A 25,084-nucleotide genomic window follows, 5' to 3' on the forward strand; every position below is an offset into this window, starting at 1 on the left:
CTCAATTATTGTGATATTTTCACATGATAATATAAAAAAAAAATTCCTTGTATTTATCCTTAAAAAAACTAGCAGACAGATTAGGAAATACACTGTCAAAGGACAAAAGCATTAATTTAATCCAAATGAAAAATCTGAAGTAGTGATACAGAGACAAAAAGAAATACTCTATTGATTTTGTTATTCTTCTTTCATCTGTTAGTCAGAAGTCTGTTTTTTTTCTGATGTAATTCTTACAGAAAGAAAGTGTTCAAAAATAACTTTGTTTCGATGCTTGAAAGCTTAATGTAAAATCCAGACAGGCAACCAATGAAAACATATTAAAAAAAACCCATGACAGTAAATAAAGAAATCTTGATTAGAGGGATTTTCATCATTTGAGTGGGAGCTGCAGCTTCACACTGCACAAGCTGGCTTACAAAGTATTACCAGAACAAGAAACCACCAGGATCCTCACCACTAAAAGTGCTGTGTCCATGACATTTTCCCCCACAAATTGCTCAGCACATTTACTCTGCAGACTCATCTCTCATTTCCCTCCCACCAGAGCTCATTTCCCCCCGTGTGTCTGAAAGGACACAGCACTCAGGGTGTGGTTTCATCACCACCCAAAGCCTCAGCACCACCCCTGCCCTTCCTGACTCCTCAGGGCTCACACTCCTTCCACCAAATAAATTGATTATATGAAATAAGATATATAAAATTATGTAAGACTTGGAACGTGCCTGAAAGTATCAATAGGGGATAGCTGTGGTATGTTCTAAATATGCAGAAATACAGATCTGCCATCTAAGTAATAAAGTTTAAGGGAAGAGGGGTAAGGTAGATTAAGAATTGTTAAAAGGTTTTGCAAAGCTTACAGGTAAATATACCTAATGGTTGTGAAAGTCCTTAAAACACTTTGAGTTACACTTTGATAGGCAATAAATCAGGACACAATGCCCTTGAGAATGAGACTTTCTGACTGATGCAAAACTTGGCATACTTGATTTCTGGAAATCCACTGATTCTCCCCAAGTTCTCCTCTCCAACTCATTCATTACCTTGAGTTATGAAGAAATTATTCAGAAAAGAACATAAATCAATACCAGCAAGGCAACTGTACTTTTACCTGTGGTCATTCATTCATGCACAAGCATTACTGCTCTAATATAGAATGAGAGTCTTTTTTTAAATGTTCTAATTAGCTAAAAAATTCTTTCAAGTGTTATTCCTCATAAGTCAACATTATAAAAGGCTGCAGTGCTGCAATAAAGCTTATTAAACTTTTGTTCTGGCAGCAGGCTCTATCTGGACAAAATGACTTTCAACATCTGCAACTAACTTGTACAATGCTGTGACATTTAACAATATTTGTCCAAATAAAAAACCACTAATTAAATACTGTACTGCACAGCTTCAGGGGATATTACTTCCTTTTAAAAATTAAAAAATAAAAACCAAAAAATGTCTTTAGATGGAACATTAGCAGGTTTGGCTACGAGTTGTTTGCCCTCAGCTTGAATCAATGCACACTAGTTTCTGGAATTCCCCTCTGAACTAGATTTATATCATGCATGTAAAGTCCCTCTTTGTGAGAGTTGTGTTGACACAACCAACTGCTGAGTGAACTTGTGAGAGCAGAGTTTCCTGCTGAGAGAGAACGGCTGATTGCTCCAGCTCCAGCTCACCAAGAGAAAGGAAATGTGACAGCGTGATAAAAGGTTTTTCTCTGTTTGACCCCTCACCTACTGTGACTTTCCATTTGCTCACTTGCATATCTTTGCCCAAGGAGTCAGCTGCTGAACCCTCTGAAATACAGAGGAATTGGAGGGCTCTCCATGTCACAAAAAGACACTTTCTAAATCACATTGCTCTTTTTATACTGGGGTACTCACCAACTCAACAAGCAGCAGTTCAGCTCCTTGCAGGATAGTCATTTCTCAAAATTAGATTACCCATTTCAGGAAAAAACAGCTGAATTTATTTTTCTTATTGGGTGTGTCTGGTGGTCTCATGTCATAGCAGGCTGCAGCCAAATGCAAGCAGCATTTCCAAGGAGCTGTGACATTTTGAATGGAAAAGCAGTTCTGTACCTGCTCTTCTCCAAAGGCAGCGTGCCTCAAGTCTCCCAGTGGCACAACCAGGCACAGACAAGTCCACACAAGGAACATTTTGCTTTATGTAAATAATTTTCTTTCATCCTTCACTTCAAGATCACCCAACACCTTTCCTTCATTAATGTGAAAGACAATTTAAAATTTTAGGAAACATCCATTTGTCCTTCCTTTCTCCCACTTCAAAAAAGAAACAAATCTAAAGAGTAGTGGATGGTTCAAAGAATTTTTAAAGGGTTTAAACCAATCTAGCTGTGAATGCTGATGTTGTGATGAATTCTGCTTGATCTATGAATGCAGCTTGTTACTGAGCTGCACAATGCAGCCCCCACTGCAGAATTGCTTTGAGTACTGATACTCAAGTTTAAGGAAACATCTTTTGAAGAATTAGAAACCAGACTTGGATCCCCCTGAAAAGGAGACATTCTCTAGCAGCAAAGCTGGAATCAGGACTGGCAGTGAGTTTAAATCGAATCCCCATCCTTCCCTCTTGCTCACAGCAAGCCTGCCAACAGACCTCTTCCCTTATTCATCCTCAAGCACAGCAAGCAGGCATGTCTCAGCCAAGATATTTCTATTTTCATCTCACATCTGTACAGAGGAGCCATCAGCCATAGCAGTCTCAGGCAGCTTTGCTGCCTGTAGCTCCCTTCAGGAATCAGTCCAGGAGGGCACAGCCGCTGTGGCACAGATTCATCTCCCCTGCAATTCTCAGAGGGGCTTGCTCAGTCGATGCTGGTGGTAGATGAGAGCAGGCAGGGTGGGGGATACCCCAGAGGGCTGTGCCATGCAGAGGGACCCTGACAGGCTGGAGGAGCAGCAGGAGGAACCCTGTGAAGCCCAGCAAAGTCCTGCCCTGGAGAGGAACAGCCCCACGAGCAGGGAGGGACTGGCAGAAGAACAGCGCTGCAGGAAAAGAGCCCAAATCGAACAGGAGTCAACATGTGAGGGATTGGAGCATGTGGCAAGCAAGGAGAGAATGAGAGAGCCAGGGCTGTTCAGCCTGCAAAGGAGAAGGCAAAATGCCTGATGAGAGGGAGGAAAGATGAGGGAGCTACACTCTGAGCAGGGGGAACCAATGAGGGAACAAAAGGCAATGAGCAAAAGCTGCAGTGCAGGACATTCTGTGCAGCAGCTGGGAAAACTTTCCCTGTGAGGGATCTAACATTAGAACAGGTTTCCCAGAGACCTCCCTCCCTGGAGGAGTCCAACACCCACCTGGACACAGTCCTGAACAACCTGCTCTGGGTGATCCTGCTGGATTTCTCAGCACATGGAGGCCAGTCCAGCAACAACACCCAGCCCTGTGCACCCTGGCAGGCAGTGACAGGGCAGGAGCAAGGTCAGAGCAGGACAGCAACCCGTGGGTCAGGGTCCTGTTCAGGGGGTCAAAAACACATTCAGTGGGTCAGGGTCCTGTTCAGTGGGTCAGGGTCCTGTTCAGGGGGTCAAAAACCCATTCAGTGGGGTCAGGGTCCTGTTCAGGGGTCTCAGGGTTCTGTTCAGTAGGGTCAGGGTCCTGTTCAGGGGGTCAAAGACCCTTTCAGTGGGGTCAGGGTCCTGTTCAGGGGGCTCAGGGTTCTGGTAGGGTCAGGGTCCTGTTCAGGGTGTCCCATGGCAGGCAGGGCTGTGATGGGGAGCCCAGTGGAGGTGGGCAGGGCAGGAAGGACCAGCAGTGCCCTGACAAGGACCAGTCACAAAGGCTGATGCCAAAATATTGTAAGAAAACAACATAAGAAGAACAAAAAAAAGAACAATGCAAGAACAAGCAAAAGAAGAGCATCGAAAAAGGGAGTGGGGAAAATGTTCATTTGGATGGGGAAAATTTTCCACTTTCTGTAGTACACCTCCCCAGGCAGAGATCCTTGTTTTCTGTGACCTGGCTCAAAAGAGACTCTCAGACACAGAGAAATGGAAACCTCCACTCCTTAGCATGGCATTGCAGCAGAATAAACATCACATCAAGCAAGTTATCACACAATAAAGCAATGGTATTATATCAGCAAATGACAACTGGAGGTCACCTCTTCCCATCACTGCTCTCCATCCTGTGATGGCCACAACCCAAAAAAGCCAGGCACTCTTCAGGGAGGAAGGATTAATGTCACAGGAAGGCACTCCAGCACCACCACTCTCCTCACTGTGCACTGATTCACTTGGTTACACTATTTTACCTTTAAAGCCCACTTGGATAGCTAAGATTCCTACATTCCTCTTGTAAATTCTCTTGACAGATAAATTGAGTATGCTGTACAATAGGATAACCATGTAAGTAAATAAATACATTTATTTTTTTGGGCAGTCATGATCACTGCATCATTTGTTGGTTGCTAGGATTTTCCTGCCTTTCTGAATTCCAGTATCCTTTCCACCTGCACAACATAACTGAGTCTCTCTGTATGCACACTTTATTTCCTATATTAGTAACTGAAAGGTGTAATGATCACCCAATTCCTTGAACTATAACTAAAGTGTGATCTATTATTTCTGGCCAATTGAAAGGAAAAAGCAACATAAAGGAAAACTGAAAACAGAATTTTGCCAGATGCCTATCAGAGAGTCAGCTTATCAGGCACCAACCTCTGTGAGAATAATACCAGTGTCTGATACTCCAAAGCCAGCCTTTCATCAAACTTCATGAATAATTTACTTTTTTAAAATCATATTTCCAACTTCTACTTCTGCAAAAGAAAGCCTCACCAATCCCAGTCAACCATCTCTGTAGGTTAGTGGAGCTAAACTGGAAAAGGGGAAAAAAACAAGAAAATATGTTTCAGTTATGTTTATGGAACTGCTTCTAAACCTAAGCTTGTCTCCCTAACTTGTATAAAAGATTAGTCAAACAGATTTTCAGTTTCTTTAGTGATTTCAGGACATATAGTTATGTTTTGATTCAATGCTGCTTCAGAAAATATTTGGTAATCTAACATATACTCACAAGAAACCATTTAATGGTTCTTTTTTTACTCTTTTCTAGGTGTGGAACTTCCATTCTGCTTCATACACTGACTGTTTTTACTGCTTTTTTAAGGAAAAAAGGGTTTGATCAATCAGTTTGACAACCAAGCCTACACTTCATAAACTGGGCTCCGAGAATGTGAGGAAATCACATTTAATGTTTTTTAATCCATAAAACCAGACTTTATTCTGGATGAGCTAAGAATCTTTGTGTGAGCAGGACTCAGACACTAATATGAGAGGAAGTTATGGCAATAATTAACAGCTATTTGAAGTAAAACTCATTTAGGAATATAATGAACTGAGAACACTTAAACAGACTTCATTCAGGGAAAGATAAAAGATTAGATTACAGAAATATGGCCTGAACTGCATTTCCATTCACATTGTCCACTTTGGCAACACCTTCCCTCCCTCTGCTTCTAAAGGAAATAATGGGAAAAATGATATTTTCTGCACTTCTGGAGGTGAATTTAAAACTAAAATTGTAAATTATAGCCTTTACTGTCCACTCACTTCCATCTCAGTACTCACCCACTGACCACTCAATAGCAAGAGAACAGCTAGCACAAGCAGCTTTAATTATTATTTACAAAATGAAAGAAAAGCAGCTCAAGGAGTGAGACTCAAAATGGTCAATGCAATTTGAAATTCCTTTGGTTATTTGCATAACCATCCAATACGTTTTAATGGCTGCAGTTATGAGATTATCTAAATTCATGAAGAATATATATTTATTAACATATATACCCAGCACTTTTACTCTTCCCTGATTGGAATGTCAGGTGAACATTTCAGCTGAGGGGAAATGAATTGGGAGCCAAGGATGGGCAGCTCTGCCTCACCTGACTCACTCAAGTGAAGAGCCTCTAATAGACACAGGGGGGATGCATTAAATTAGGAGCCACGCCATTGAGCTCTCTCAAATTTCCTTTAAATAAAAAGCAAGAAGAAAAGGTTAATTAAGTTCTACCACGCAATTCTATTAACAATATCCATGATTACTGTAGCATGAGGAGGACATTTAATTCAAAAAAGAAAGAAAGGAAGAGGGAAGAGGCCCTGGTGAAATACTCAGCTGGTCCATCAGAATGGCTGAGCAGTGGGGCTGCTTACAGCAAAAAATCCTAACAAATAAAATAAACAGAGTTCCTGCCCAACAGCATGGCACAGAAAGGCTCATATCCTAATATACAACTATAAATTGGTCATATATAATTAATTATTTTTTTTGTTATCATCAGAATCCTGTCTTTTGTACTATAAAGCAGCATTTGACAAGGCAAGTTTTGTATCTGATCTACTGGCCCACCAGGGCTTTGTGATTTGGATTTCTAGCTTGGCCAATTGCTCCAAAATAAAGCAAACCACCTCAGCATTTGTGAAGAAATATATCCTGTTCAGAGAAATTATGAGGGCTTTTACAAGATGTTTCACTGTCTGGTCTCTCACGGATTTTTTGTGCTAATTCTGTCAGCACAGCAAGTGCTTGCAGTGTTCCTTGCAAATTTAAATAAGGTCTTCAACTAAAAATAATCATCCACAGAGATTCCTGAAGATATATTTGCACAATCCAAACACTATCACTTTAAACCGTATATTAATAAGAACATAATGTGTAGAATTTCAATACCTCAAAATAATAATAAAAAAGATGGATGTGTCTAAATCAAATATTTTCACTTCAACATTTTTGTTGTCTAGTCCCCCAAAACTATTGAATATCTTCCAGATGCAGATGTACTTCATGAAGAGAATAAATTGAAAAATAAAATACTTCTTTTGTAACCAGAGAGTAGAGAAAGATGAAAGCAGGTATCAACAGCCTGCAATTTCTTTATATTTGATTCCAGATTTTATTAAGTGTTTCAATTTAGCCTGGCCCAGACACAGCACTTCATTGAAAAAAGTGGAATGGACTCCAAAGATTAATGACAGTAAAATTATCCTAATCTGTCATAAGCTCTGATATAACAGTAAGAAGAAGTAATTTGCTTTAGTAAAAAGCAATGAGCACCAAAGCATGAAAATTAACACTCCACAGAGGTAGATATTAAATGAGAAATATTAGCTGCATCAGCACATTGGAGACAATTATAAACTGCAAAGGATTTCTGAGACTGAGAAATAGTATATTTATTATTATAAAGTCAATTTTACCACTCAATAAATGCTCAGTTTGTGATTTTAGTACCGAATTTCTTTCCCCTCAAAGGTAACTTGCATTACTGCCTTCCAAAATTTATATCACTTTTGTTTCCTTTATGCATTATATTGCTTACTTTATCTCATGGAAACTTATTAATACAGAGCAGACAGAAAAAAAATCACTGAGTATTACTTTATTTTATTACTTTCTTTGAGCACCCAGACAGCACCTGACATGATTTTGAGAAATTATATTAGTCAAAAATGGGTTTTTATCAGTTTCAGTCAGCCAGCGTTTATGAACAGATGAGAGACTCTCTTTTTGGTTTTTTTGTTGGTTTTTTTTTTTTTCCAAAGAGAAATAAATATGAGAAGATAAGTAAAAGTACACGGGGAAGATACTTTGGCTTTACATTCTTGTATTACAGAATAAATCCAAGCTGAAGATTTTTATAACCACCAGCATTCATACTGAAAGGTGCTAATGCATCATTATGATCTAGCAGGTTGCTAGCTGTGTTTTACAGCCTTTCACACTACATTAACCTTTTGTACCTCAAGTATTTATGACCTCATAAGTAAGTATTTATCAAACTGAAAGCTCATATACAGCACTGTATTTTAGCTCTCAGTTTTTAGGAACATTTATAATTTCTCTTTGCCTGCATTTAGAATCACTTTGGTTTATAGTCTGTGTTTTTACCAAAGATACTAATGCAAAGCAAAACGGTTTTTCCCACTGTTCATGGAAATGACACTAAACTACAAAATGCCTTAAGTAGGGTCTCATGCCAATGTAAAAAAAAAAAAAAAACAAAAATAACAAACAACTTCCCATGCATATTTTATTCTAAAATAAAATAAGAAATTGTTAGAGAAAGCAAATTTTTTGCTTCCTGCAATATTCAGAAGTCGATCAGAGCCAGACAACCAGAAGTACTCTTGGTATGAGAATTGTCACAATTACTTAAGTAATACATGCCTCACCTACACATGCTCTGTATTTAACAAAAAAACCCCAAAAACCACAAAATATAGCCTAGCCATTCAGACATATGCAAAACCCTATTTGAGAAAATAACCCCACATGAATAAATATTGCACATATACAGCACTAATTGCAAATATTCTTCACAGCAATTCACAATAAAATCTAAGGTGTTGAAACCTACTGTAAGCAAGGCCAAATTGTATCTTCACACACATTCCTATAAAATTTGGGGCTAACAAACACTATGAATTTTCATATCTCTGGGAGAAACCAGGCCTGTCCAATCTGTTTTGTCTTTGTTCTCTCTCAGGTGTGTGTGAGAGGGTAAGGCAGCACCCTCCTACCCACAGGCACCTGAGCAATGGTAAAAAAAGGAAAAAAGAAAAAAAAAAGACAGGAAAGGAAGACTATGTGGAAACATGCCATGGAAAGGGAAGAAGGGTCTCAGCTGCTCAGTTGCCATCTCCTTCACATTTATGCAGGGATGGTTGAAAGAACAAGAAGTCAGTCTCAGCCACTGAGGAGTTTCTGCCTGCTGGTAATTGTACCAGATACAGATCACTATTGGCCTTGCCTGCTGCAGTTAGTGTGGGGGGAAAAAAAAATAAAAAACCAAAACAAATAAAAAAAACTTTGCTACAGATGGAGCAGATTAAGGAGGTGCTGAAGTGCTCTTCTCCAACAAGAAGCTGCCAGTCATGCTCCTGGTCCATACTGGGATCTCCTGCCACCCTGCCTGCAGCTCTCCCAGGCTGTGCAGTGCAGGCTTTAAACTCAGCACCCCATAATTCCAGGGCCAGCTTCCAGTGTCCCTGTCCCAACAGCCCCAGGTGCCTGTATTTGTAAAGCTACACACACACCTGAACACTCTCATATTATATATATATATATATGTGTGTATATATATATATTATATTATGTATAACACAAGGAGTTTTAGATCCTGGCATCATTTTGTGCCCCATCTCTGACTCCCCAGTCCCATTCCTCCTTGGAAGACACATGAAAACTATGGCAAAGCAAAGGAGCAGATGCTTCTTGTCATTGTGTGTGGTATCAGCTCATCACATAGCCCAAAGAGTTGGTAACTTCACACTGTGTGCATGGTATGTCTGAAAGGTAAACTAGCTGCACAGTTTGTCTTTTAAAAAAAAAGAAAAAAAAATATATATACATTTTTACATTTCCTAAGTAACAGAGAATCTCAGCAACATTCTTTTTTATTCATACACGTGAAACATAGCAGTCACACAAATCAAGCTGAGACTGTGATCTGTTCAAAGCTCAATGCTCCAAAACCATCAGTTCAAAATGAAATTCAGCAATAGCATTCTGTTGTTATGGAGAAAAAAGACTATTTCTCAGTCTAGACACTTGGGCTCAGGACATCCAGCTTCTGCAATCAATTTTGTCACAGATTTGCCTCTGGCAGGTTATTTAAACTACTTGTATCCTAGTTCCTTCTCAACAAAAGCAGAAAAAAACAATAATTGTAATTCAGAAAAATCTCACCAAATGGTGATAAGGATTAAATAAATCTTTTCATGAGATACTTGGAAAGGATCATCCTCTAAACTCAACAAGAAAGAATCACACGAGATTAGATCAGCAGCACATTCAGAAATATCTCAATCTTACAGCCAACTCCCAAACCTGAAGAACTCCTGAATATAAAGAAATACCTTCATCATTTGAGGTCACAGACTCAAATTGTTTTGTGTTCCCCCATGAGGGTTGTAGGAAATGCAATTCAGCTTCCTCATAGAGGGAATGATCACCTGGAAACACATCAGAAATTTTGGAGAGAACACAGAAGGCTTTGCCTTGCATTCACACCCAGAGGAGAGCAGCCCTGTGATGCACACAGAGAGCCCCTGTGCCCTGCCAAGCTGCTGTAATAAAAACCCCTCAGCTCCCCAGCTGCACCACAGCCTGCCACACATCCTCCTGCTCCCTGTGACACCTGAGTGAGGGCAAAACCTCGGCAGGATTTGATAACATGGGTGACAACTCTGTGACAAGGCAATTCATCAGCCCCAGCTCTGAGCCTGTTCTGCTGTGCAGCATCAGCCTCAGCCTTGGGCATTTTGTGCATTTCCCACCTTCAGTGCACCAGAGAGTGGACAGGGCACTTCTGCACCGACTGCAGACAAAACACTGAAGCAAACTTCAAAAAAACCTCCAAGCCCTCACAGCACTCAAAGCTCTTTACCTCACTGACAAAATTGGCCTCGACATGCACTAGGATATTGTTTTCACCAAAAGAAGGGCATGGTGCAAAGGTATTTTATCAAAGTGAGAGCAACAAATTTATCACCTGGGCACTATTCAAATTACCAAAGAGCCCAGCTGCGAAAAATGTGAATAGATTTTGGCATGAAATATTTGTTCTTGTTGAAAACTGCTGAGCAAGTGCCACACCTGCTTCTGCATTTCATCAATAGTGCAAGGTTTCACAAAGCATCCCCAAATAATTAGTTCTTCCAATTGCATCTTAAAGATTTTCTGGTTATATCCCATTTCTTCACTCAAAAAGTGTGGTCAAGAACAATCCCTTGTAATAAATGTTTGTTGGAGGGGCAACAAATCACCAACCAGCTTTTTTCCCTTCTTTTTAGTCCCAGCAGCAGCACATGAGGGGGGACAGGTTTCCAGAAGAGAATGGAGTCGTTGGTCTGGCACCTGTGTGTGGCACGAGGGACATTCCTGTGACTGTCATAAATAACCCTATGATAAAGCAAAAAATCTCCTTTTTCTTACAATAAAGGCAAAGCACCACTCTTCATGGAAGAAAATGGATAGATGATGATGATGAAGATAGATAGACAGATAGATAGATAGATAGATAGATAGATAGACAGACAGACAGATAACTCAAAACTTGAATATTCTTCTCACTGAAGGCAATAGGCTTTAAAACACAGGACACAGTAAGTTCAATCAAAATAAAAAGTATCAAGTTCCTAAATTATAGCTCCTAGCTAGCTGGTTCTAAACTTAGCAGCTCTAAATGATCAGTGTCTGAAATATGTCAAATCAATAATTCAATTAATTAGAAAGCTACTCAGATGTGCAGCAATACATTATGACTGGTTTAAGGAAACTGGAGATACTGAAAGTAGCTTCAGCTTGCTATCTGAATAGATTGTCTGTAGAGATATTAGACAGCTGATGATAGTGGAAAGCAATTTTTTATAGTGGGTGGCCAGGGCATACATGGCTGGGAGGGGTGACACATTTCTCAATCAGAAACGTGACTGATTTTTGCTTTAGCAAGACTTACTACACTTGTCTAGTTAGAATTAACATCACCTGTATCAGCTGGTGAGTAGATGTCACATTTCTAGGCATGCAATGGTCTGTTTAAGAAACTTAACTTTGAATAACCCCAGACAAATATCCCATATCCTCAAATTACAACCCAGGGAAATTTCCAGGCAGAAAAATTGGATGCATTGGGCAAAGGGGGGCACATGGGAGCCTGGGATATATAGCAAATTTGGTGTCCTAAAAGTATGTATTTGGAAAAGGAAAAACAAACAAAACCTCAAAATAAACAACAACCAAACAAACAAACAAACAAAAAAAACCCCAGAAATTAAGAAAACCCCTACAGTTGTATTGAAAACAGAAGCATCTCACAATGCACAATAATAGTAAAATGATAAAAAAGGGGCTCTCTCCACTGGAAAGTGCAGAACAGAATCAGTGATTCAGATGCTGGTGCCTTTGATTGAACATGTTTTGTCTCTAAAATGTAATCAAATCTTCAGAAAGCTGACTTTGCTGTACATGCAAAAAGAGAAGTAACACGGGAAATGGCTGCAAGTTCCTTTCAAGAGAGAGCAGAGAGATAAAAGGGATGGATGTGCAACGCTTTCAACTCAGTGGGGAAAAAAAGAGAAGAGGGAGCCCAGCTCAGAAATGAGAGCAAGTTCTAAAATTGGAAACGCTTGCTGGAGACTGGAGGAAGCCAATAGCAGCATTTGAGGCTGGTGTGAAAGTGCTTCCATGGCAAGTGTGAGCCATTTCACAAGTACAGCTCCTGCCAGCCTGGATGTGAACTGCAGCAAGTGCAGGGTGCAGGAGCCCCCAGAGCTCCCCAACACCTGCACTCACACACACCCAGGTGTTGGGGAGGAAAGAGAAAAATCCTATGAGTGCCTAGCAAGTAGTTCTGAAACAAGAGATGAAATAGAGATGTTGGCAATCTTTGACATCGAGGCCATGTGAATATTGAGGCCTCTTCCTCTGTTTAGATGATACAAATGCCACAAATACCAAAGAACCAACAGACATCCTGTCCCAAGCCTGGCAGGAAAGGTCTGCAGATAAGGGTTACAGATAAGAAAGCCATAAAACATGGTAATTTAGTAGTTCCTATAGGTTGCATGCAAATATTAGGAAATTAGTATATTGTATTAGATTGGTTAATGGAAATTAGAATATTCATCATAGAAGAATACTTATGGTATTGTAAATGGGAAGTCTCTCTCTCTTATGCCCTTCTCTTACTCTCCATGTTCTACACTCTCTCTTACACCCACACCATTACAATAAACTACAGACTTGAAGAACAGAAAATAGAGAGCTCCTGAGTCTGTCCAGCCACCATCCAACCAACAATACACTCCCCACACCCAGGCAGCAGCTCCCAGGAGCTCTGCACCCCAAGGGGCAGGATCTGCTCCCAGAGCAAACCCCAACCTGCTCCTGAGGAAATCCCTTCAGCAGCAGCTCTGGCAATTCCTGTGCACACAGCACCAGCCCTTGCAGCTGGAAGTGCCTGCCAGCCTTATCCCTTCAGTCTGAAATGGCATTGTGCACCCAAATTCCTGTGTACCACAGTATAGATTTACTGGGCTATAATATCACCTGCTCATGAGGAACAAACAATGGTCATATGTTAAAAATTATTCAGTGTCTACACTGCAAATGTGTTGACTCCTCCAATTACATTAATTGCAATGCATTTTAAGATCAACACTTTAAGGAGCTACTATAAAATACAAGTTTTTCAACTTGCTCAAAATCTACTTTTTTATCTCATTTTAATTCCTCTTTCATATTCTTTACTTTTCAGTACAAGCTAATATTTTCCCCAAATACTCTGTCAAAAGTGGAATACTTTCTGTATTTAAAAAGAGGTCAAAAGTGATATTCATGTACAAACAACCTAGCTCCATTATTTCTGCTGCTCCAGCTTGAGATAGTTTTGCCACCTGTCCCTGTCAGATTTTCTTTTTTTAAAAAAAAGGAAGCTTATGTATGAGAACAAGGAAATACGAATATTCAGAGGTGAAACTTGGCATCTGTTTCACTAAATTTGGTGACACTGTAATTGTAAACTATGTAGGAAAAGAAATGGGGTGGAATATGTCCACAAGAAACCATATTTGTCAGCACCATCAATATTTCCATACCAATAAAACCAAAAGAATAATGACTCTAAGTAAATAGGCAACAGAACTGATGAATGTTTTATGCAAATACATAAGTTTGGAGCAAATTTCCCTGGCCAAACCTACTAATTTTTCCTCTAAGCCAAAATCCACAAGATTTCTTTTTGAGTATCTTCTAGCTTTAAGATGAATGCTTGCACATATTTTAAACAAATTGACATTTTATAACTGCATTTTTGGCAATAAATCTCTTTAAACAATAGCAGCAATAATATCTTTTGCAACACAAACATATTAAAAAATAAATCACATCCTCATGAAAAGCAAAATTAGGTGCTCCAGCATTGTTATGACATGAAAAGCAGTGAATTTATGTACATTGAGTTTTTTAGATCTCTCTTTTCTCACACTATGTGTTGTTATAACCCACTAGATCTTTTTTTAACTTTAGCTTCACCAGAGGAGCTTCATCTGCAAACACTAATTAGCACAGGCAGGCTCAGATCTTCCTGGCTAGCTGGGTGATCGTGCCTGCAATATGTTGCAGCCTTGGTACACATCTTGTTTTTCAAATCAAATATTTAGATACTGTTCTGGAACAGCTGGAACTTATGTGAGTCCTTCTGAAATTAAATAGTTGACATCTTCTGACGCACTTTTTATGCAGCAAACAAAAAACTCAAACACAGGAAAGACTTGATTGTAAGGGCACTATCCTCTTCTGATTGAATCAGAAGGCAGTCTGCTGCCTTTTTATAAACCAGAGAATAAAGGAACAGTATTTTAATTACAATTCAAAGCAAAAAAAGCACAGCAAGAGAAACTCTCCATTCTTACTTTGGAAGGGATAAGGAAGCTGGGAGGCAGCACCAATCTTATCTTATCAGCCAGTCAGTTTATAAAGTTTGAGATGTCCTCAGTGGCAAACAAGCCATTCCTATGCCCCACAGAGAATAGCTCCATGTTCTTTATTTTCCCCACTTGGGGCTGTTCTCAGCCCTGGGGGCAGAGGCAGGTGAGCAGCTGCCACACAGGTGCTTTTCACCCCCTCCTTTGCCAGGCATTTCTGCAGAGCTGGTGCTGTGGCAGGGAAGGAGCACTGACACATCCTGTGCCATTTGCAGGTGGGTGTTAAATGGGCAGCTCAGTTTGTGTTCTGGGATAAACTCATTATATTTCAGAGGCAGTGGCAGCTTGCCAGGTAGGGAAGTGACCAGAGGCAGTGGCAGCTGCTTCAGTGGGTGAGATTTGAAGAGGTCTCTGCTGGAAAAGCAAATGCAAGGAGCCCCTTTAAGCAAGGATAGCAGAAGACCTAAGGGATCTCTCTTAAAAAGCTGTTGAGAAATTTTTCTAAATCAAAAAAGGCAGCACAACTTGAACACGACTGTGTGGGATATCAGCTGAAAAAGCATCTAGAACCAGCAAGTTGCTGCAATTGAGATACAAAAATACCAGAGAATTCATGTAATCTTTTCACATCCACTATATATTTCCTTCAGAGATTCCATATTCTCTCCATGCCACATTAAAATCAGTGCTCCCCTATAGGGGAGGAGGAAATGAAAGCAAGCCGGCAGATAATACTGGAATGAGCAAAACTGGAAAGAGACTGAAAATAGAGACCAAGCACACATATCAAAAAACAAATGGAAAACAAAAGAAAGACTATAAAAGGAATAGTGTAGAGATGAAAAGGAAGCTAAGACAATGAAAATGCACACAAAGATTAAAATTAGGCAAGAAGCAAGCAAAAGAAGAAGAAGGTTTTGTAATTACTTTTTTTTTAAATTAGCAATTGTTTTATATTTCTATATAAAAACCTCCCAATATATTAAGGAGGTCAGTCATGGTCAACCCATCACATTGTGTCCCATACACATGTAGGATTAATTAAAGACAGAAAAAAACAGGTTAATCTCTTATACTTTCATCTGAAATTTCTACAGTTAATTAATAAATTATTGGCCATTTAATGTCTAGATCTGTGCAATTTAAAATGACCAACCAATTCTTTCTGCATATCACAGAAAGACCAAATTGGGCGTGATGTGCATGGTAGAGTATTAGCTCAGTCTAATTCTTTTTCCAGCAAAGTCTGAAAAGAAGAACTTCTAACCCTTCCCTAAAGGCATATCTGGTGAATAAGAACATTTTCCTCTGTCTGCTTCTGCCTGCAATGTCTATCTCAGCCTGTCAAGCCACTGGTGGAGCATAAAGCAGCTTCAAACTTGGAGATGGATTCACCTGCTTGCAGGTTAAGCCAAGACAGAGGGACATGCCTTGTTACTGTCTAATACTGATGGATGGCCAAGTTAAATGTTTGAATCAAGCCACTCTTTCACACTGACCCTGGAAAGGAACAAATTAAGCAGGGAGAAGTGGTAAGCAAGCCCACACATGAGTAACGTTTAATTAAAGCAATTCTGTGGGTGACTGGCTGTGTGGGAAAGCTGAAGAGAGAGATTTGTGGGAGAGGAATGGAAACTTGAGAGTATAAACAGGATTAAAAAAAGTATTTTCAGGGTTGGGGGGTAATCACCCACTAAGCCATCCTTAGCTGAGACCCACGTGTAGTCATGCAGGGGAGTAAGTTTAGCTCCAGGCACAGACTGGCACACGAATAGAAATCCAGGCTCATGATTTAAGGGAGAAGGGAGGAAGCCTCTCTGCATGATCCCCACAGCTTTTAACTGCAAACTTGGTCAGTCCTGCAGCTGCCTGTGCTGCCTGAGCACTCTGACCACAGAGAGGTGCAGCAAGGGTAAGGATGCTGATGGAGAACCAAGAAGTTATAAACATGTTCTCATCTCCAAGCAATACACAAGTCTATTCTGCAATTACAAAGAGCTGGTGAAAGAAATCAACAACTTCTGATAGAGTTGCAAGCCATTAACAATCAATTATCTCAGTTACAAGAGAATGGAAAACATCATTGGTCTTAGCTAACCTAACACAGCCACTCAGGCATGTAGTGAAAATGAGCTAATTTTCACCAAAAAAATTCCCTCAAAAGGATCAATTTTAATTATAATGTTGCAACGTGGAGCAAAGATGCAGAAGGTCAAATATAAAAGAAGTTGAAATTGGCTATTTCATCATACAAAGGCCTCCTTTGAAATTTATGCTCAGTGCATTCAGCAAAATGTGCAACAGTGGTTTGTCTCAATACATATGAACCCAAAGCACAGTCAAGCACAGCCAAAGCATTTGCATACCATGGATGCTTAGACTGCACAGAGAGAAGAAAAAGTCAATAATGTAACACGTAAAATAATTGGTATGGAGAAGTAAAGAGCCCAAGAGACAATACAAAGTACAAGAAAAGGTAAAAAACCAATATCAGCTTAGCTCTTTCAGGGACAAGCAGGAAGAAAATCCTAAATTGTTTAATTGGTCAATTAAACTTGACAGATTAGAAATTAATTGGTAATGCTTTCTAGAAGAAACTTTTCAAGTTGCAGTATTATGACTATCTCTGGTTGACAATGTGGTTGAAAGACCTCTGCAATATTTTGTGCTTCATGTCAGCCTTAGAGCTGCCTGGAATTACCTGCTGAAGGGATTTAAGAACTGTTAGTGTGCCCTATGAACAATATTCAGAAGGGTGATCAATGGCATTCAGCTAATTTATTTGAGCAAACATGACTAAAGATGACAGAGCATAATTGCTCTCTCTATACTTGGTGGTATTTTTTTGTTGTTGGTTTTGTGGAGGAGCTTCAGCTTCAACATTTCACCAAGTTCAAGCACGCAAAAATGAGGGAAGTTAAAAATCACAATATCCATAAAACCCCACAAAAGCAGAATAATAATTTTCCTGTCTTCTATTTCAGCATCATATTTTCAAACTTTTCTTGCTGTGAGAATCAAAAGGGAAAAGAAACTGAGGTGACACCTAAATGACAAAGACCCAGAGGAGCCCCAGACACACTCCTGTGCAGTCTGGCAGCGTGAGGCTGCTGTCCTCACACCACAAACCCACTCACTCAATCACAAAGCCCAAGTTCACCCAGCAGCACAGGAAAAAGAAGGGTGGTTATTTATCTCCTTCCCAGCCAAAACAACGAAATACAAACAGGCACTCCATAAACAGTGTAGGAAACAGTGTCAGGTTCTGTGAATCCTGGAGCAGAATCTATTTCAGAGCTGGCACTGCCACGCAGAGGGGCTGAAGTGAGCAGTGTGTTCCTGCTGTTCCTTAGCACAAGCAAAGCAGCACACGTGGGGCACAGCTGCAGAGCTGGCACGCAGGGCTCTCAGCAAGGCAGCCTCTCAGAGCAATAATGCCTATGATCAGGAGTCATTACTGTGCCTCACCGCCCCAGCACCGCGTTATCTTATCTATTTGGGATGTCACTTTTCATCTCCTCACTGTGGAGCAGGAGCTGGACCAGCTTCCTTGCTTCTGCAGCTCTGAAGCACTCAGGGCCTCAAAATAAGCTCCTTGAAATATTTCCTTCAAGGAGCAGTTGGGACCAGATATAATAGGTAGTATAAATGAAATAGCACACCATGCTGATAGAATAGCCTACGCCAGCAGGGTATGATTTAGATGAATAAACACTGCTGTAAGAGTTGTCAAAGCATTATCAGCTATCTGGCATACTGGTGGCAAGCATCTACAGACAAAAACATGGCATTGAAACAGAATAAAAACTGGGTCATTGATACCAGCTGGCAATAAAAGAGTGTCCGTGGGGGAATCTGACTTGCAAGAGAGTTACTTTGTGGTACAAATTCCAGCTCCTTCTCAGGGGGAGCACAATGAGGTTTAGAGAAGGCATTGGCATGGATTTCCACCCTGGAACTCTGCTCTGCAGAGAACTTGGGTGTGAACCTTCCAGCCTCCCTGACACGCTGCTGATGGTCACCTGGACAGCAAGGGACACACAGCACTCTGTGTAATGTGGAACAGAACTGCATGAAGCAGCCAGTGCAGCCCACAGCCCAGGAGATGGACAGGTCATGAGCAGTAGGAGAGAAAGAGGAGATGAACCAAGGGAGAAAAGGAAAAATCTAGGGGAAAAAAAAAAAAACACTTATACCAATAACTTACATAAAGGACAGAGCAGGAAAAAGAGCTGGTAAAAAACAGAAATATGCTGTAGAACACTGTAGTAATAATCTGCTCACCTGCAGGCTTAGACAACACACTAAAGCACTTTGAATGCTTCCTAAGCCAAACTTTCTTACCCAAATTAATAAGCACTACACAGTAATTGGTACACTAAATCCCCCAAAATATCAGCAAAGGCTGTACATATCTCACTTTCCCAAAACAAAAAAAGTCAAACACAGTAAATAATTTTGCAGTTCAGAGCATCACTAAGCCCTCACAAATCCTCAGATGAAGAGATGGTCTCTGCAACATGACTAAAAAAGGCACAAACCTGGACAAATTAACACCAAGAAAAGAAAACACCAAACTGACAGGCCATTACATCCCAAAGGATATAAAACATCTCAAGGTATACAGGGCAGATGGAACAACAGACATAATGTCTAATATAGCAATTGTTTTCACACAGAATATCAGGTTCAGTGGATGATACCAGAGGAATTTAGGTATTAACCAAGCTGAAAGTTAGTTCTAACAGTGAAGTTAGAGGGAAAAATCCTTATCATCTTTCCAGGCCAGAGACAGCCCACACCTCTGCACTGCACATTTCTACAGGGCTTGAACAGCACTGCATTGCCCTGCTGGCTGCTGAGGCTCAACACTTCAGACATGTGGATCACTCCTCCAAGCAAACTGCCTTTCCCCCCAAGATCTCCCATCCAAACACACAACTTATCACACAACTTTTCAGCTTCTGAAGCCTGGTGAAGGGTCAGCCCAAAGCAGAGGGACTGTTTTGGCACAATGAGCTCAAGTTTTATGCAAATAGAATTAAGTTTACAGCAGCACATTTTTTATATACACACATAAAACACAGAGCATTACAGCAACCTCAGCTCTTACCACACAGTGACTTCCATTATTAGGATAATCCACTTACAACAGGAAACACTAGAGAAACATTTACTTTACCATTACCTGCTCCTTTACACATGCCCAGCTAATGACTATTTTATTTACACACACATCTCCTGTTGTCATCAACAGAAGTTGTGCAGGAAAGCCACAGGCAAAAACTGAACAAGTTTTCTTCAGCATTATTTATGAATAATACAATTGCATCTGTATATATACACAGGTAAAGGCTGATTTCATAAAATGGTTAAACCACCACTTACTTAAAAATACTTTAATACACATAACTATTCAATGTAGCACTCCAAACCACTCAACAAAATTATCAGACATGTTAACTTTCAGCATAACTTTGTGACATTCCATAGATCCAACCTTCTAGGAAGAAGCCATTTACTATTTTTAATACCTTAAAGCATGCTTGATTTTATGCAACTCCAAAAGTCTACCAGCACTTAAATAACCCCCTGCTAGCTGATTATTGATTTTGCATACATTCAGATGCACTTCCTCCTTACTCAAAGTTAACAACAGATGGATCCAAAGAGACGAAAACCAGAGATGCATAGAGAAGACTCAAAGAAACTTCTGACAGTATTTTATTACCTACTGAAGATTTTATATTATTTCAGCTAAGTTACTCTGTCTTTAATCATTTGCTACCCTTTCATCCAGTCCCTCTTCTCCACAATCAGAGTTAGCAATCCCTGCACATACAATCTGAGCACCTCTTGTTCCAGCACTTACTCTGGCAGAATACTGTGTTACACTATTTTATCTAAATAGATTAAAACTGGTCACTGGGAAAGACACTTTCTGGAAGTACAAGAGCGTGTCCAGGAGTACGTGAAGCACTTTTGAACATGAATTACAAGAGCACTCTGCACAAAATTGCAAACCTGTAATAGAACCGATGATTGGAATTTTGTTCGGTTTGCAGCAAACAGGGGTCGTGGCAGTGGCTGCAGCTGGGCTGGGATCACGCCCTGGGTTGAAGTTGAGGATTCAAGGGAATTTGCACAGAACCAGTTTATCTTTATTATTTCTGTCTGTATTGGGGCACTAGACCCAGCATGAGCTTCAGCCTCAGTGTATGATTGTTTCAGACAAGAAGAAAGAGCCTGGGACACTCAGAGAAAGCCTGGGATGTATCTCACCTCAGCATGGATTCAGTCCTTCATGGGGGAGTTTAGAACACTTCTGACAGTAATCCTACAGTTCAGTAATTAGTAATTCTACAATTGCCCTGCAGGTTTTTTAAGAATCGTTTTTAATGGTGTATCCAGCTTCACATGTACATAAATCTGTAAGAAAATTCAAAAACTGGTCTTGCCTCTAACAGTTTGTCCTTAACCACAACAGCATTATTTTGTGAATGACTGGCCAATTGATTATTCTTTCAAATGCATGACATAAATATAACATAAACAGCATACTGAAACCATGGTTTTTGTGAAATGTAAAACCATCAGGACCTACCAAATAAATGCCCCTATGTCCCCACACTAATTCTACTTAAAACTCCTCAACTGGAAATCAACTATTCTCAAAGCTAGGAGGAATTAGAAAAAAACATACTTTTTCTCCCTCGACAGTGAAGACCACACAGAGGTACAATGTTGACACAGTGCTATTGAAGCTCTCTTTCATAATAAAAACTTATATTATTAAACCTACAGAGAGATGTACACAGCTGGACCCTCATAATGTTACAAAGCCAATGCTAAATCTGCCTGGGATCTATCTGCATATATCTATTTATAAATTCTCCACAGTTTGCCAAGAGCAATGGCTATTGACACCCACCATAAGAGATTTTAAACCTAGGTACCTGTAATTAAATTGTGCAAGCAATATTTGCCTGTACATTTGTAAACCTGACTGGTGAACAATGTGTTAAATGTCAGTGCAGATCCACAGATAAGCACACTTCTTGGAAACCTGCCTTTTCATTGCACTGTTCTTGAGGGACAGCATCCACAGCTTTCAATGTAACATTGCAATTTAGAAAAAAATATCTTGTTATAAACTGAACCATACTAAAACTTTCTCAAATGGACGCTAAAGTCAAAAGGAAGGAAATCTAATTCTTTATAAACAGCATGAGAGCTACTTCAAAATGTTCTGTCCATTCCTCTGTAAGAAAGGAAACCAGAATGCAAGGAAAGGATCCACAATAAAAAGAGCAAATAACTATACCATATTCCCTGAATATAAAAGGTTAGTGGAATTGAAGTGTTATCCTGCAGTGAATAGAAATTCACTCCAAGGGGAAAGAGAAGGGAAAAGGTGTCTGACAGGTAAAATACAAGTTGGATATTAGGAAGGCAAAAAGCAAATAAGAGCAGATAGTGAAGGACACAAAACCAAATAACAATAAAGTCTATTTGCATATCAGAAGCAGGAAACTTTGCAGAGAATCATTGGATTTGCTGGAGCTGGGATTGAATAGAGCACTTGAAGAAGATAAGGGCATTGCAGACAATCCAAACTATGTCTTTTCACCAGCCTTTGCTATGGAAAATGTTGGGAAAACACATCCCTGACTTCTCTGATAAAGTGACTGACATTTCTTCAAACTGAAAAATCAAAAGGGGGTGAGGAAACACAATCAATTGAAAGCAATAAATGATGAGGGATGAGCTCCTGTCCCACTCCCATCGGCTGGTCTTTTACCATTGATTTTAGCACTGTCAGTATTTTACTTCAGGATTGAACAGAAACAGTTTCCAAACATGAAAAGGCTGAGCTGGCCATCACAGTGGATTGTTCAAGTTGCAGCAGTGGTCACAAAAACCAAGCAAAATCGGAGAACATAAAAGAACAAAAAAGGTACAGTAGGAAAGACTTATCTTTTTAGTCAATATTCAATCTTTTCTGGAGTATCTATTCAGCTTAGGGTTCCTGCTCTAAACCAATGACAGTTGTATTTGACAAGAGTTGGACAACAATCAAAAAGGATTATGGAAGCAAGTTTTAAAAGCTGGAAAAAACCAGGAATTTAACTTAGCAAAGAGATGGATAAGAGGAGACAAAATAGAGCTGCAAATAACACTATGAGATACCAGGAAATAGGATGCTCTTCAATTTAAACTTTCTCCAGTCCTGGAGAAAAGAGAAACTCAGGGCAATAAAAAATTACCAAGTTAAAAATAAAAAGACCAAAACATTTGACTGCATAAATCACAAAAATGTGTCATTAATTCACATTAATTAATTAAGGATTTCTCTGTCATAATAGCAGGGAATATTCTTCAGTACCTTTGCTCTTGCTTTCCTTTCTTGCTCAACCCATATGAGAAATTAGCAGAATGGCAACAAACATAAATTTGCAGAGCTCATTTAAGAGAATGTGCTTTCCTTTTCTTCTTGCCCTAATGCATGAAACCTTTTAGGCTGGATATGAGCCAGGAAGGAAGGGGAGGTAAGCTGAGGCATGGAGAATGGATGAGGACATCCAGGAGAGACATTTCAAGCACTGTCTGCTCTGTGCTCCATCCTGCACCTGTATCACAGGGGGCTGGTTGATAGCTCAGAAATCTGCCAGCTCTTGGCACTGGATATATTGGGTCCCACTCTAGAATTAAGACAGAAACACTAAACTATCAGCGTGTGAAATTTGTGACTTAAATTACAAGGTAGAGCCATCCAAGGAATCTCTTGCATAATTCATGACACTTCAGAACTTCACATATAAATCAAATAGACGGAAAGTCTATCATTTCTGCTCTGTTTAGCACAGATCCACACACAACTTGGGTAATGGCTGCACAAACAAGCTCTCCAGAAAATACAATACTGCAGACATGCTCTTCACAATACTAATTCACACAGTAAATTTGGTACAGGATCATTCAAGTAATGCTTTTATTAAAACAACTTGTGTCGAATACACAGAGGTCATAAAAATAATCAAATGAGTCTGGTTTGGGTTTTTTGGTTGCTTTCTTTGGCCCTGCAAATGAATGCCTACAAACACTCATTTGCAATGTTTTTCCATATTGGACTTAATTAAAATTTATGCTGTGATTCATGGGCTGGCTATTAATCACTTTGTCTAACACTGTTGAAAATGAAACTCCAGGTTCTCCAAAGCTCCAAAACCAGTGAAAACACATTCTGCAGGTTCGACAGCAAGCTCTGAGAGACTCAACCCGAACCCGGCCGAGCCGAACGCGAACGGCGCGCAAGGAAAGAACGCCGGTGAGGAACACACAGGAAACACAGAGCTTCAGAAAGAGCAGTAACCTGGACTTACTGTGGCTGTGCCGGAGACAGTTTGTGCATTTGTGTCAGCTGCACTCTGTTCAGAGTGTGTCTGGGCAGGAGGGTACATGTTTAGCGTGTGCTCTGGAACAGTGCTTTGGCCTGTGTAGTCTGGAGCGGGATGCGGATGTGGGGCTGTGTATTCTGCAGGGATACCGTTCTGAGGTGGAGCGAACTGGGCTGAGGCATAAGGCTGTGCCATTGTGTCAGGAGGTGCTGTAGCTTCCTGATTACCCTGTGGAAATCAAAGGGAAAAAGAAAATAATAAAAAAGGGAAGAAACGCGGCGTGAGAGAAAATAAGCGAAGAGAGCAACGAGAGCATCCTGGCCTGAAAAGGGCACAGTGCTGGTTTCTGGAGGAGAATCTCTTATCTGCATTAAATGCATTTTGCTAACCCTATTAAATATTATTATAATTAGACAAACAAATCTCCTGCTCCATGGATAACTGTAGACTAGTCTTTAAGCGGGAAAGGTCAGTGAAATCTGCCTGCACTCAGACAAGGAAGAGGGACAAAGCCAGTTTATTCCAAAGGTTCCTGAGCACAGCTGCCAGCATAGAGCTCAGGTAAGCTCAGCCCCCAGTCTGTGACCACTCAAACTGACCATTTACAGGACACAATATAGGCAACCCACACACAGGGCAGGATTGGGGTGCACACAGTTAACAAACACTAAAAATACCAATGTGAAATAATGCCCCGAGATATTAAGAATACTTTGAGGTACTCTGCATTGTGCAATTGCATGGCACAAATGCAAAATAATAATGAGATACAGTCGAATATTAAATATTTGAATCTAAAAGTGCATCAGTAGAAAACCTTAAATAACATAAATGACAAATTCTATGTTGAGAGAAAGAGATGGAAGAACTTTAAAGGTTTTACATTTTAAGACAACAGTATTTCATAATTCATTTCTGTATCACAATTAACCTATAGCATTAATAACACTATCCTTATGTCTTTATAAATAGATCCCTATTTGCATTTGATATAATAAAAAATAGCCAAGCCTGTTAATTTATCAATTGGAAAGCCTCTGACTAAATGCTTTGCTCACACCAAAAAGCTGTAATTCTAGAGGAAGAAATGCACACTACAATCTTTCTGAGCCTATATAAAAATGTCCAAAACAGGATTTTGCCTAAGACAGCATTAGAGGCCATTAGTACAGGGACTATCTCAAACTCTGATAAAATAATTTCCAAAATAAAATTATTCCACTAAATAGCAAGGAATGTAAA

At 39.9% G+C, this 25,084-nt stretch overlaps 1 protein-coding gene across 28 annotated transcripts in view; it reads right to left on the reverse strand.

The window, feature by feature from the left end:
- The window catches only part of RBFOX1 (RNA binding fox-1 homolog 1), a 1,071,989-nt gene that overhangs the window by 96,724 nt on the left and 950,181 nt on the right, over nt 1-25,084 (reverse strand). For all 28 annotated transcript variants that reach the window (XM_056503454.1, XM_056503462.1, XM_056503455.1 and 25 more), the window contains one exon: nt 23,828-24,070. In XM_056503454.1, coding sequence (XP_056359429.1) covers nt 23,828-24,070 — 243 coding nt within the window. The remainder of the gene's footprint in view (nt 1-23,827; nt 24,071-25,084) is intronic.

This window comes from Oenanthe melanoleuca, chromosome 14 (assembly GCF_029582105.1).
Source record: "Oenanthe melanoleuca isolate GR-GAL-2019-014 chromosome 14, OMel1.0, whole genome shotgun sequence".
In the NCBI taxonomy this organism is placed as follows: Eukaryota; Metazoa; Chordata; class Aves; order Passeriformes; family Muscicapidae; genus Oenanthe; species Oenanthe melanoleuca.